The sequence below is a fragment of the Diospyros lotus genome, chromosome 2 (assembly GCF_014633365.1).
Source record: "Diospyros lotus cultivar Yz01 chromosome 2, ASM1463336v1, whole genome shotgun sequence".
In the NCBI taxonomy this organism is placed as follows: Eukaryota; Viridiplantae; Streptophyta; class Magnoliopsida; order Ericales; family Ebenaceae; genus Diospyros; species Diospyros lotus.
Genome location: NC_068339.1, coordinates 37,057,670 through 37,072,764, shown reverse-complemented (window position 1 = coordinate 37,072,764; position 15,095 = coordinate 37,057,670). Strand labels below are relative to the sequence as shown.

General features: G+C 42.1%; 2 protein-coding genes across 2 annotated transcripts; both read left to right on the top strand.

The window, feature by feature from the left end:
• The first annotated feature begins 2,034 nt into the window (after positions 1-2,034).
• LOC127793800 (U-box domain-containing protein 19-like) lies at positions 2,035-4,413 on the top strand. Its single transcript, XM_052324533.1, has one exon. The coding sequence runs from the start codon at positions 2,091-2,093 to the stop codon at positions 4,152-4,154; it is 2,064 nt and encodes a 687-aa protein (XP_052180493.1). The 5' UTR covers positions 2,035-2,090; the 3' UTR covers positions 4,155-4,413.
• Positions 4,414-6,487: 2,074 nt separating this feature from the next.
• On the top strand, positions 6,488-7,339 carry LOC127794800 (uncharacterized). The gene has a single exon (XM_052326052.1). The coding sequence runs from the start codon at positions 6,488-6,490 to the stop codon at positions 7,337-7,339; it is 852 nt and encodes a 283-aa protein (XP_052182012.1).
• The last annotated feature ends 7,756 nt before the right edge of the window (positions 7,340-15,095 follow it).

The following is a 15,095-nucleotide window of genomic DNA, read 5'->3' as shown; positions in this document are numbered from 1 at the left end:
TCTTATTATTGTTAAGAGTGTTGTAGGTCGTGTTGCTCGTGTGGCTTATCTTAATGAAGTAAGGAAACAATTAGCATGTGTCGTCATATTATAGAGTAAAGAATTTTTGGTTACAGTGATCTCAAGACACATATCAAGTGATTGAATTATGATAAATTATAATTCGCACTAGTAGGTCGTGAGTTTAATTCTTTATCCTGCGCAGTGAGACAAAATTTTTAGCTATGATTTACCTCATCTATCAATAATTATTCAAATTATTAGACTGTGTAAGGACGATAATTCCAAAAAAAATTTATTGCACCACAATGTTTAGTTTCTCAATGATTCTCAAACATCTTGCTATATAATTGCTTGAGTCTTCAATTAAGTCACAAACAAAGAGCAAAATGAGAAATCTTGATTTTGTATCATTTAATTATTATTGGGTAAGATCTATACAATTTATGTTTTACTCTTTTTTATGAGATATTACTTCTAATTAAATTATTGATTTTGTGGGAGATATTTTTTTTCATTAATGACTTGATGTATTAGGCCTTGTTTATTTCCTTTTGAGTATCATTAGATGATCTTTTTCTCTTAAAAGATTATTCAAGAAGACATCTTGTATAAATGGGAATAATGATACATAAACTTTTGTTTAAATTGGCAATTTTGTAAACAATAATACACTATGATACTTTATAATTCCACGAAACCTAATTATTGGGGGAACTAAGTTAAATTTAATGAAGGGTGTTTGCTTTTGTCTTATAATTTATTAAAATATGTTCCTTTCGACCTAAAAGATTGTTGAATGAGAAGATTCTGATAATGTCAAAATAAGTTCAGGTGATTAGAGTTGGGGGAAAGGATGGCGACACCTGCAAACACTTCAATGGTGAAGTGAATAAAAGATTTAGTTAGCAAAGTGTCAATGGGTTCAAAAGAACATACTTTAGCCTGTAAGCAGGCTAATTTATATAGAGAGAAATAGGAATTTCCTGACATGCAAGTTGGCCTTGGGTGTTATAGCGGGATGGGACGAAAATATCCGATATCGATGAGACTTTCTAATAGAGGTATGGTGCTGAAGGGATTTTCATTAAATGCTACATTGAATGTCGATAGAACTTGGGATGACTGCCCTCAATTACGTCAGATGAAGTAAATTATAGGTGTGAGGTTTCACTTTACTGCGCAAAATAAGAATCGAACTCATAACTTATCGGACTGACATCGACATATTGCTTGTCCGACCTATGCCCTATGAACAAATGCCAATAAAACTTATAGTGGACGTGTGAGAGTGTTGCAAGTATATGGGTGATGATGATCACTGCCGACAAATATGAGATCGAGATTGAGTCAAAAGACTGATAAAAGTCTTAAGACTTTTATTGGACCGAACCTAATTGGGCCAGTATGGTCCAAAATATTATCATTATTACAAAGTTATAGTGTAATTTGTAATACACTATGATAGCATTCTATAATATTCTATATTTTCTCGAGTTTTAATCTAATCTAATTGTTAGAAAATTATGTTATATTTAATGAAGAATGATTATTTTTATCTTATAGTTTACTAAAATATTATTATAAACTTTTAGTTCAAACTTCACCAACTCGGTCCAAATTGGCGTCCCTGGTTAGTTGCCTAAACTACACGTAATTGTCCCTTCAAAGCCATAAATGTAATCATTCCACCCCTTCTCTCTCTCTCGCTCGCCCCTTGTCGGCTAAGTTGCTTCAGGCTTGTCTTCCCCCACCCTTAGGCAACTACGTGTCACCTCTCAGATACAGACACGTGTCACCTAACCCACCAGCCGTCACCTCTTTGAGGTGACCCTGATCATAAAGAAATCAAAACTCGGGTTACCCGAAACTTACCCAATTCCAGGCCCCCACGTGTCCCCCCGCATGCGTCTGGCCCATTCTTGAACCCAAGTACATACACTCTGATGACAGACCAATCTGTGAGGCTCTTGGGTCAGCGCCACGTGTCCTCCCATGAAATCCGTTTCTATTTATAGAACAAGATTTTGGTTCTTCTTAGTTTGAGCTTAGACGCTTAACTTAGCTCTTCAATTCTTTTTGTTTCATCGATGATTCAAAAATATGGCCAGAGTGATCGCCGGATTCTGAAATTTCCGGCGGTTCATCCCTGCGAGGGGATTTCCCCGGCGACCCTTCTTGACTCTCTGATCACTCTTTCTCGGAATATCTGCAGCTACCAGTCCAAGTTCGTCGCTACCCAGAGAAGAAACGCCCGCGAAACGCTTCGCCAGATTGGAATTCTACTGATTTTTTTGGAGGAAATCAAAGACCGAGGAACCAATTTGCCGGAATCCGTGGTCCTCTGCTTCTCCGAGCTCCATATCGCCTTCCAGAAAATCCTCTTCCTGTTCGAAGATTGCTCGCTCGACGGCGCCCGGCTATGGATCCTAATGAAATCCCACTTCGTCGCGACCCAATTCCGGGTCCTGATCCGAACCGTCGCCACCGCTCTCGACGTTCTTCCGTTGCCGACAATCGACGTCCCGAGTGAAATCAAGGAGTTAGTCGAATTAGTATCCAAGCAAGCGAGAAAGGCCAAATTGGAGCTCGACCCCGATGATGAAACCGCAATGAACAGAGTTATTTTGATTCTGAACCAGTTCGAGAATCGGTTCGAACCGGACAAGAACCTCGTCAAGCGAGTTCTCGACTATCTCGAGATCCGGAGCTGGAGGGAGTGTCACGGCGAGGTCCAATTTCTGGATGAAATGATCAGTTTGGAATGCTTGGAAGGCAATGAAAAGGAGCAGCCATTACTGAGCAGTTTATTCGGGTTCATGAGCTACTGCAGGGGAGCTCTGTTTGAAACACGGGAGCATGGAATCGTAGAGCAATCCGATTCAGATGGAAGATGTAATCACGAAATGCTTAGCTGCTTGAATCCCGAGGATTTTCGATGCCCCATTTCGCTTGAACTGATGACCGATCCGGTCACGGTTTCAACCGGCCAAACTTACGATCGTGCTTCGATACAGAAATGGCTGAAAGCCGGAAACCTTATTTGCCCCAAAACAGGAGAGAAGTTGACGAACACAGAGATGGTGCCGAATTACAGTCTCCGGAAGCTCATAGAGCAGTTCTTCGCCGATAACGGGATTTCGCTCGCGAAATCCCGGAAGAAGAACCGCGACATAACGAGGACGATCACGGCCGGCAGCCCCGCGGCAGCCGGCGCCGTCAAGTTTCTGTCCGAGTTTCTCGCTGACAGGCTGTACTACGGAACCGACGAGCAGAAAAACAAGGCGGCATACGAGGTTCGCTTGCTCGCGAAATCCAACATTTTCAGCCGATCCTGCTTAGTCGAAGCCGGCTGCGTTCCGCCTCTTCTGGGTCTCCTTTCTTCAGCCGATGATCCGTCGACGCAAGGAAACGCGATTTCGGCTTTGTTGAAGCTCTCCAAGCATGGCGCCGGCAAGAAGGCCATAATCGAAAACGGAGGATTGAGACCGATTCTCGGGGTCCTCAAAAATGGGCTGAACCCTGAACACAGGCAAATCGCTGCCGCGACAATCTTTTACCTCGCTTCCGTTCCCGATTACCGGAGACTGATAGGACGGGAGCCCGACGCCATTCCCGCTTTAGTCGAGCTGATCAAAGAAGGGTCCGCTTGCGGGAAGAAGAACGCCGTGGCGGCCATCTTCGGCCTCCTCCTACACGCCGGAAACCACAGGAGAGTTCTCGAAGCCGGGGCGGTTCCAGAATTAGTCCACATTTTATTAGCTCCATCCAACAAGGCTGAGTTGATAACCGATTCACTAGCGGTTCTCTCTACACTGGCTGAAACCGCGGAAGGGTCGATCGCGGTTCTGCAGATATCGCCTCTACCGCTGTTCGTCGGCATTTTGCGGTCGTCGGCGTCGCGCGCCGGGAAGGAGTACTGCGTCTCCATCCTGCTAGCAGTGTGCCGCAACTGCGGCGGAGAGGCGGTGGCGGGTCTGGAGAAGGAGCCGTCTCTGATGCCGCTGCTTTACTCGCTCGTCACCGACGGGACTTCTCAGTCGAGCAAGAGAGCGCGTTCGCTCATCAAGATCCTCCACGACTTCCATGAATCCAGCTCTTCTGCGTCACCTGCTAGTGCAGTTCCACAAGAATGGTTTATCCATGTTCGCTAAACTCATTACATTAAATTAGTTCTCGTTGTACATATATATATATATATATAGAGAGAGAGAGAGAGAGAGAGTGATACATATTCATGGATTCGTACCTATTGATGGATTTCTTGAGGTTGGCTCTAGTTTTTGAAAGAGCCAAACACTGTTGCGTGTATATATACAGATGTAATGCTATGAATTTTGAAGTGGTGAATAAATATGCAAGACCCACTGCCAATGCGGCCTAGGGCGTGCAGTGTGTGGTGACTTTGAATTATCAGCTGGCTTTCTACTTGGTATTCTACTTGTTCACCTAACGCTAAACGTTTGGTCACCTCATCTAAGATTTCTGATTTAGTTAAATAATTTATTAAATAAAAATAAAAATAAAAATAAAAATAAATAAATTATTTAACCAAATCATCCAATCTTGCTAGCATGATCAAATCTTGGCCGTTGGGTGTACAGATGGGTTCATATACAGGGTATACCTAAGACAAGACGTGCGATATAAAGTGGCGTTATTTAAAACAATTGGGCAGAAGTTTGGAAGATGGATTGACAATTCGCATAGTCCAATCCGATCAACATATATCAGCTCTCACTCCAAAGATTGTACTGCGAGTTGGGGCTAGTGTTATGGGTAATTTCTGAACCACCTCTTATAGATCAGACTTGACCATGCAGGCCGACCCAATCTCTTGAAACCCAATAGGCCTAAAGCCGATGACACCTCAATAAGGGCGCAGATCGTTGAAACCCGAGCTCTGATAGCAAACGTAAGCGAGTTCCCAGCAAGGCCTTTAGCTCACTGGCCAATCCGATCAGCTCGCAGGATAAAAAGACCGCGTAATAATCGGAGGCAATCTCCGCTTACCTTATCTAAAGCAAACCAAATTTTTGATAATGCGAAATCTATTCCTGATTTTGTGGAACTGATAAGGACATCTTATCCCTATAATATTGTCCTTCCATATTTAGAAGTCATTCAAATTGTAAACACCCCCTCTATAAATAGGGGTTAAAAAACCATTGGATGGGTATGATTAATTACATACTGTTACTCTGCAGAAATTATCAAAGAATAGTCGTGGAGTAGATATCATTCTGGTCCTACCACGTAAAAACTCTTTTGCGTATCGTTTATTACTTGTGCTATTTGTTTCTTCTCTTTGCATTCATGTTTATTTCATCATTGCAGGCCGATGGATCATGGTCAACCAATTTTGAACGTCGACATTTTGGCGTTAGAGGAAAGAGGGTCGCTCTAATCGATAGCAATGGCAAGGAGGGCCGCTCTAATTGATAGCAATGGCAAGAGGAAGAAACACAAGGAGTTCTGAAGTGGTGGTCAACTAACCCGAAGACCATGTTAGCCAACTGCCAGAAGTTCCTCCAGTCGGGGGCACAATCGTAATCGCTGCAACTGCTTCTGTTCCCCCATTGGTTGGAGCTGCCTCAGGCGTCCCTTCATGGGTTCCTTGTCAGTCTGTGACCCCTGTCCCAGGGATAGATGCGATTCAGGCCTGACAACAATGTTAGGAGGCATTGGAGAACACAATTATGCAGCTCGCGGATACAGTTAGGGTGCTGGCTCAAACACAGGTTCAAGTCGTCCAAAAACAGATGGAGGTCGCACCACCCGGAGGTGTCCTACAGTCGAACTTGTTAGTCAACGTTAGGAGGGCGTTGTTCCTCTACCTTTCCTTTTGTCCAAGAGATCGGAGGAGCGGTGATCTTGAGGAAAAGAACCGGAGGCGTGCCCTACAAATATGCCGCGAGATCGCTATTTGTAAGAGCGAGGTAGCGGATGGGAGAGACGGTCTCCCCCTGGACGATTTGTGGATCAAAACCCAATCTTGGAGGAATTATTGCAAAGGGTCCAACAATTGGAGACGTGACATGGAGCATATGATCGGAGGAGAGACCGTGATGAAATGACCCCGTTCTCCAGGAAAATCGAATTGGAGCCCCTCCCTCGCAGATTCAAATTCCCCAACATCCCTCAATACAATGGAGATGGTGACCCATATGACCATCTGGATGCTTTTAACGTCCAAATGGACTTGCAGACCTCTAGCTCGTTGGTGAAATGCCGAGTATTCCCCGCTACCCTAGGGGACATACCTCGGACATGGTTAAGAAGTCTTCATCCTCGCAATATCTGTAGCTGGGAAGAGTGTCATAGGCAGTTCATCAACCAGTATAGATTGCTCCGGAGGTAGCTCGCTTCGACATGTCACCTCGCTACGATTTTCCAACAATCTAGTGAATCCTTGAAAGACTACATAGAGAAGTTCACGTGCGAGGTCAATAATGTTGAGAACCCATCATACGAGAGTATTTTGACTATGATATCTGTGGAACTTCGGAAAGATGGGAAGCTCTATGAGAGCATCTATAAGTCCCCCGTAAGGGACCTGGATAAGTTCTACAAGCAAGCTGCGAAAGAGATCAGGTGGGAGGAAACTTTTGGCTCGACGAAGTCCGGTAACCAAAAGGATGAAGGTGGAAGCACTAATCAGAGCAAGAAGCTGGGTAATGGCAACAATGATAAAAGAGGTCAAGGGCGAGATCCTAATGACCAGGTAGCTAAGAAAGTAAGGAACGAGCAAGGAGGCGAGCGACCTCCACACCGAGGTTGCTATGAGAACTATAGTATCATGTCTGACACACAGGATAGGATTTTCGCTGCTGAGAAGAACATGGAGGATTTCGAGAGGCCTAATCCCATAAAGACTCCTAAAAAATTCAGGAATAAGGATAAGTTTTGTGTTTACCACAACGAGGCGGGGCACAACACCTCCGAGTGCTGGGCATTAAAAGACGCAATTAAGGAATTGATCAGGAGAGGTCACTTGCATGATTATGTGGTGTGGCCAAGAGACCAACAGTCCCAACAGCCGGTTCAACTAAAGCCTTGTCAAGCTCCCGAGCAGGACCAGGCGCTTGCGGTAAGAACTATTTTCACTATTCATGGTGGGTCTCATATCGCAGAAACATCTAACAGGTCGCATGAGCATTATGTGTGGGAGGCCGGTCACCTACTGCTCATCGAATACAGTGGACAGGAGGGACCATCCAAGAAGGCCAGGTCGATCCCCGACGACATCATTTTCACAGAGAAAGACAACAGAGACGTGCATTGGCCTCATAACGATGCTCTTGTGGTCCGAGCTCAAATTGGCAACGTTGAAGTGTAGAGAATTATGGTAGACTCGGGCAGCTCGGTGAATGTGATGTACAGGTGATGTTTCGATTTGATGGGCCTAAATCAGCTGATGGCATCTCCAAAGTCGTTTTATGGTTTTATCGGAGATGCGGTAATCTCGATGGGGAGTATTAGACTCCCACTCACTGTTGGGGACTCAGATCGTCAGTCTACCGTGATGGTGAATTTCTTGATCATCAATTGCCCCTCGGCGTATAACGTTGTCATGGGGAGGCCCGTAATGAATGATCTAAATATGGTCGCCTCGACTAGAGCTCTGGAAATCAAATTCCCAACTTCAAATGGGACTGGGTGTATAAGAGGTGAGCAATATTAAGCGAGACGTTGCTATGAAGAGGCGATAAGAATGGGGCTGAAAGGAAAGAAAATTAATGTTGTCTCAAGAGGTGGCCCACGAGGCATAAGTGAGAAAGGAATCAATCACAACTTGGACCCACATGAGGTGGACTATGACCGAGCCACCAGCTCAATTAGCTAGCTGGAAGACGTTGTGGTCAGCAACACAGATGTTGAGAGGTGTCTCAAACTGGGTAAGGACCTCGCTTCTGAAGTAAAAACCCAATTGGTTGAATTTCTGAAGGCAAATCTAGATTTGTTTGCCTGGAATCATGAGGATATGGTGGGAATAGATCCGAATGTGATGTTGCATCGGCTTAACATGGACTCCAATCATAGGCTAGTTCGTTAGAAGATGAGGCCTATGACTGCAGAGCGTTATGCGGCTCTAAAAGAAGAAGTGGACAAACTTTTGGTGAACAAGTTTATCAAAGAAGCTCACTATCCAGTTTGGGTAGCTAATCCGGTCCTCGTAAAGAAGAAGAATGGGAAATGGTGGACATGCGTTGATTTCACATACTTGAATAAGGTGTGCCCAAAAGATAGCTTCCCTTTGCCCATAATAAACCAGCTCGTGGACACAATAACTGGTCACCATCTCCTCAATTTTATAGATGCTTATTTGGGGTACAACTAGATCCCTATGAAACTCAAAGATGAGGAGCATACCTTGTTTGTCATAGATCTAGGGTTATATTGCTACAAAGTGATGCCCTTCGGGCTGAAGAATGCAGGAGCGACCTACCAGCATCTGGTTAATACGATGTTCGAAGATCTAATCAGGAAAACCATGGAGGTATACGTAGATAATATGCTGGTGAAGTCTAAACAGGTTGATGACCATGTTCGTGACTTGGACGAGATGTTCCAGGTCTTGAGGAAATATCAAATGAGGCTGAATCCACTCAATTGCATGTTCGGCGTATTTTTTGGGAAATTCTTGGACTTCATGGTGAATGAAAGGGGGATTGAGGCCAACCTCGAAAAGATCCGAGCTTTGCTTAACATGAGATCGCCAACTAGAATAAAGGAGGTGCAAAGCCTTAACGGCCATATCGCTACCCTGAGCAAGTTTGTCTCCAAGGCCTCTAACAAATGTATTCTGTTCTTTAATGTGTTAAAATAAGCAAAAAAAATTTAGTGGACGGAAGAATACGAAGTCGCTTTTCAACAGTTGAAAGAGTATATGGGATGCGCCCCGCTCATGTCAAAACCGAAGGAAGAAGAGGAGTTGATCGTCTACTTGGGGGTGTCTCAATATATCATCAGTACAGCGCTGGTGCGAGAAGAAAACAAGGTGTAATACCTGATGTATTATGTAAGCCATAGACTGTTGGATGTGGAAACCAGATATACCCCTATGGAAAAGCTCGCCTATTGCTTAGTGGTGGCATCGAGGAAGCTGCGCCCCTATTTCTAGGCACATCGAATCGATGTGTTGACCAAATACCCGCTGAAGCAAGTCTTACAGAAGCCCAATTCTTTTGGTCATTTACTCAAGTGGGACATCGAGCTTTCTCAATTCGACATAGAGTACAAACCAAGGTTGGCCAAAAAGAGCAGGTGCTAGCAGATTTGATTGACGAGTTCACGGGCTTAGCAGAGAAAGAGCCCAAATCGTCAAAGAATCCACCATGGGAATTGTATGTAGATGGGTCTCCCAATGAGCATGGAGCTTGAGCTGGGGTACTCCTGATAAGCCCGAAGGGGTATAAAATTCCCTATACATTAAGATTCGGGTTTAAGGCAACCAATAATGAAGTGGAGTACGAGGCACTGCTGGCAGGACTACGCCTAGCAAAATATGTGAAGACAAAAAGATTAATGGTCTTCAGTGACTCCCAACTCGTGGTATGTCAGATACGAGGTGAATATCAAGTGAAGGATTCGAAAATGATGGCCTACCTCCAGAGAGTCCGGGATCTGATGTAAACTTTTGAGGGGTGCGAAGTGAATCAAGTGTTGAGGAGCCAGAATTCTCATGCTGATGCTCTAGCCTGTTTGATGTCAGCTCGAGATGCAGACTCCTTGGGAACCATCCCTGTGGAGTTCCTGGTAACACCGAGCACGGGAGAACAAGGTGAAATATTAGCAATTACAGTGAGCCTGGACTTATGGTTGAGACCCATTATTGACTATCTATAGGAGGAAAGGTTGCTTGTTGACAAGATAGAGGCACGTCATATGCGAGCTCGCGCAGCCAGATACTACATCCATGATGACATGCTTTACAAAAGGGGGTTTACAGCCCCACTGTTGAGATGCCTCGATAACCCTGATTACCAGGTAGTCCTAAAGGAGATCCATGCAGGTCATTGTGGTAACCACGCTAGGGGGTTGTCCTTGGCTAAAAAAACACTTCACTAGGGATTCTATTGGCCTATAATGAAGCAAGACCCCAAATATCTGGTGAAGAGGTGTGATGTGTGCCAGAGGTTCACAAAAGTACCACGTGTTCCACCCACTTATCTCCAGCAGATGAGCAGCCTATGAACCTTCGCCATTTGGGGCATGGATTTGATCGGGCCGTTCCTAACAGCTCATGGAGGGTGCAAGCATGCTATAGTGGCAGTTGATTACTTCACTAAATGGGCAGAAGCAAAAGAGCTCGCAGAAATATCCACAACAAAGGTAGAAAAATTTGTTTGGAGTAACATTATTTGCAGATTTGGAGTTCCCCAACAGATAGTCATGGACAACGGAACCCAATTCACCAGCGAGCAGTTCATCTAGTTCCGCGAATCGCTGGGGATCCATAAAAGTTTCACGGCTATGGACCATCCCCAAGCCAATGGTTAAGTCGAAACTACCAACAAAATAATCAAGCAGATCTTGAAGATAAAGCTGGAAGCAAGAAAGAGAGCTTGGGTAGACGAGCCTACAAACAGTGCTATGGCCCTACTGGATCACAACTCGAACCACCACAGGAGAAACCCATTCTCTATGGTTTATGGGTCTAAAGCAATGATCTTTGTGGAATACTGATTAGTGGTTAATTTTGTAAAAATTTTGTTATAATTATACCCTTCTTTTGATCTTAAAAATGGTTTAAATTAGATATTAATATATATTTTATGGTTATATGCAAGTTTAAATTGAAAAATGAATGAAATGAAATTTTAAAGTAAAATTTAATAATAATAATAATAATATATAAAATTATATATAATACATATACATCATTATATGCATGCATGTAATATATATATATATAATATAATCTAATATATATATGTGCCATGTGTAATACATATATATAATATATAATTTATTAATAACATTAAATTATTTTTATTTTATTTTTTAGGCATGAAGAATTCAAGCCCATGAAAAAATTAAAGTCCATGAAGAATTCAAGCCCATGAAGAATTAAGGCCCAATTTGAGCAACCCATGGAAAATATTATTTGGAGAAGGCCCAAGGATTATTTTTAATCCTAATGAAGATTAAAAACCAATTTATAGAAATCTATTTTTATTTTTTATGTGAGAGCTTTATTAGGTGTGTTTTTTAGCTAAAATCCATTTAACTATTAGGTGGATATTATAGCTAAAATCTATTTAACTTTATGAGTGCTTTATTAGGTATGTATTTTAGCTAAAATTCATTTAATATTAGGTATGTATTATAGCTAAAATCCATTTAACTTTAAGTGTGTGAGTGCCCATTAGATATAATTATGTCTAGTTAAATAATTGAAATTGTGTGGTTTGTATTGCATCTTGTGGCTTATAAATAGGTCACTTGATTGCATTTGTAAGTGTGATTATTATTCTTGAATAAAAGTTTAGTTGTTTCCTTATAATTCTCTCTTTGAGAATTGTTCTTGTTCTTTCTCATTTTCTTTAGTACTTTCTCTTATAATCTTACTTCTTTTTTTTTTTCTTCTTTTAAATTCTTATGTCATTTATTGTCTTTTAATTATTCACCGCCTAAATGGCCGGTTAGTTTATGCCTTTAAATTCCTGCAATTTTAATTCTTGTCTTTTAATTATTCACCGCCTAAATGGCCGGTTAGTTTATACTTTTAAATTTCTGTAATTTTAATTCTTGTCTTTTAATTATCCACCGCCTAAATGGCCGGTTAGTTTTTACTATTTTAATTCCTGTCATTTAAATTCTGTTATTTAAATTACGTCATTTAAATTTCTGTCAATTAACTTTCAAATAAAAATGAGTAGCTAAATCTAATCTTGGGTTAAGGCAAGGACAATGTCCAATACCAATGATTCCCAAAGAAAGCTGTGCTTTAAATAAGTAACATTAATTTAAATTTCAGTATGAGTGTGTATTAATTATTAAAAAATCACTAGGTTTGGATTGGAGTGTAAGCATAACTTAGAGCTTTCATGCCATGTATGAGAGTTACTAGAACTGAAAACGCTATCATACCTAAACTCAGATGATTAATTTAGTTGTTTTGTGTATTAATTGCAATTGGATTTATGGTGGTTGCTTAAATTAGAATCCCGCATATCATGTATGGGGATTGCTTAACATAGAACTATCATCATCTCTAATTGCATTTAATAATAAACCCTCATATCTGAAATTAAATTAATGTTGCTAATCTTTTATGCTAAAATTTGGGAATCAACGGGTTGGTACTGAAATTGTCTTAACTCAAGCACTATCCAACTTCATATTTTTACGTTTAATGTTTATTTCAATTTCTTCCTTACTTTATTTTCTAGTATATGTTGTCTAAAAAAACCCATAAAAAACCTTGTTGCCAATTTGTCCAAATGCGTGTGCGTGTGTGTGACATTCTTTTTCTTTTGTCATAAATAAATCTCTCAGTGGACGACCTGGATTCATCCAGAAAATATAAATTTAAATTTGAACTACAACTGCACTCGTACACTGGTGAGTATAAACCTCTCACCAAAATAAAAAAAAATATAAAAATTTTATTATGATTTGTTTTTATTGTGTTTTAATTGCAGGGTGAGAGTGCAGTCAAATACGAAGTGACCAGTCAGCGAAGAGCCACCTTCAACCCGGAGAGCAATGACTAGCTACTGGCCGTGAACCTCGATCTGCTTGAGGAAGCAAGGGAGCTAGCTCGCATAAGGGTGGCCATCTATCAATGGTGAGTCACGAGGTATTACAACAGGGGGGTTCGAGTTCGGTGCTATAACGTCGGTGATCTTGTGCTGCGCCTTATTCTTCCTGGAGCTCACAAGACTAGCAACGGGACACTAGGCCCAATCTGGGAAGGTCTCAACATTATCAATGAAAATTTGGGCAATGGAGCATATCACTTGGCGAATATGGATGGGGCTATCTTTTCGCGAGCTTGGAATGCAGATCACCTTAGACCATATTTTCGATAAGCAACACTTTTGCTTTGCATAATATTACTCATTGATTGATGTTCTGTTTATTCTAATATTATTCCATTAATAAATTTAATTCTTAATTTTTACTGCCAAATTTTGTTGTTTCCACCATTTGTCAAAAATAAGAGATACGAAATAACACTAATTTGGGGTTAAAAGGCTATGGTTTGCAAGCTGGGGCCCATTCAACTTGACCTACATGCCATGGTTTGTCGTTTATCTGAGCATTTATCTTAGTCCTTGCCCTAGGCCTTGGTTTGTGAACTAGAGCCCATTCATCTTGACCACAGTGTCATGGTTTGACGCCTACTAAACAACCATTTCGCTTACTAAACCTATAGGTCATGGTTCATTAGCTGTGGTCATCTCATCTTGACCAAGAAGTCATGGTTTGCGACCTACCTGAGTGTTCATCTTGACCTTGTTGAACCCTTAAAAGTCATGGTACGTTAGCTGGGATCAAGCTGCGATCTATCTGGACATATAACTTGATGGCAAAATGCGATTCAATTTAACTTTCATCGAGTGATCATATGTTAGCTTAGTTTTGTTCTCGTTTACTTGAGTATTCACAATTGCGACCTATTGAGCGTACGGCTCGGATCTTACTTAACACATTATCTAAGATTATTCGATTTCAAAATTTATCAATTGCGAGCTAAAGATGCCTTTGAGTTAACTAAAGTTAAATACATACATAATTGCAATATTTAACTTTCATCTTGTAGCAACTATCAAAGAAATAAAAGTTCATTACACATGGAAAAATGTATTGTTTTGAGATTAAAGTTCAAATAAAAATAAAGAAAAGAAGAAGCCCTAGTGGCTTGAAGAGTCTAAGCTTGGAGCAGCAGCATCCTGAGGTATTGGGTTGTCGGCATCTTTAGAAGGGAGGTCGACCCCGGTCTGATCAAGAACGAACGAGGCAACGACAACTTACTTATTAGCGGCCTCAGCAGCATACTTTTTCACGTTCTCCACTGTTTCCTCGCCAAAGAAGGAAAAGTTAAGCTCTGGATGCTCTTGCCACAAAGTGAAGAGAAACGCATTGCAGGTCTCAGACTCAACCTCCTCGCACTCTTTGGCGAGCTGAGCATCAATGTTGGCGTTTATTTTCTTAACCTCCTGCTTCGTCGCCTTAGATTCCCCAGATACAGCGTTAGCTTGCTAACGTGCCAGCTCCAGGTCACTTCGTATTTGGACCAGCTTCGCTTCAACCTTATTGAGCTTTGAAGTGGCTTTGGAGAAGGTCGACTTGAAAGCTCTCTTCTCACAAGCTAGCTCATCTTTAGCCTTTTTTTTGGCTTTCTCAGCTTCTCTCACCCGGTGTTCTAAGCCCTCAGTAGTGTTCCGGGCTGTTTGGGACTCAACAGTCATGAAGGCCAAGCTGCTTTCCAACTTTTTCTTATCTTTTCTGAGCACTTAGATGACAGCCTCGAGTTGTTCTTTATCCTTGGCGGCTTGGGCTCTCTCATTTTTTTGTTTAAAGATGCCCAGGGAAGCTTGTAAAACTTGAGAGGTTAGTATATTAGAAAGAGATAAACAAAATTTGCAAAGTCGAGAGAAGATTCTTACCAAAAGGTTGTGACGAGCTATATAGTCTGAAAACGCATCACCCGACACCTCCTTCTTGTCCAGAGCCTTGGTGGAGTTATCAAGGACCCCGCCCAAGCTGTCCAGGAGGACGTCGAAGTATGTCCCCCCGGCCGCGACCTCAGATGCGCTCGGCTTGGTAGAAGTGGCTTCCTTCTTTCTTTTGTCCGTCTGGGCTTGCTGTTCCACATGTGAGGAAGTGGGAGCTTTCCTTTTAGTCCAAGTAGTAGGGGCTTTCTCACAAACTACCGACTTTCTGCTCCTCAACTCGGCCACGACCACCTCGTGTTGTGAAGAGAAGGTAGGTTGTGCATCAAGGGCATGTCTGGCAAGCTCGAGGGGTCAGAACCTGGTAGAGCGACGAGGCCGCGATCCTCGATAGCCATCTCGGAGCGAAGTTTCGCTCTTTGGACATTGGCAGGGGAAGAAAATGAAGGGATGATCGCAGGCGAGCTC

Excerpts from the sequence above, each read along its gene's own strand:
- LOC127793800 (XM_052324533.1), top strand. The coding sequence starts at position 2,091 with ATGATTCAAAAATATGGCCAGAGTGATCGCCGGATTCTGAAATTTCCG.
- LOC127794800 (XM_052326052.1), top strand. The coding sequence starts at position 6,488 with ATGATATCTGTGGAACTTCGGAAAGATGGGAAGCTCTATGAGAGCATC.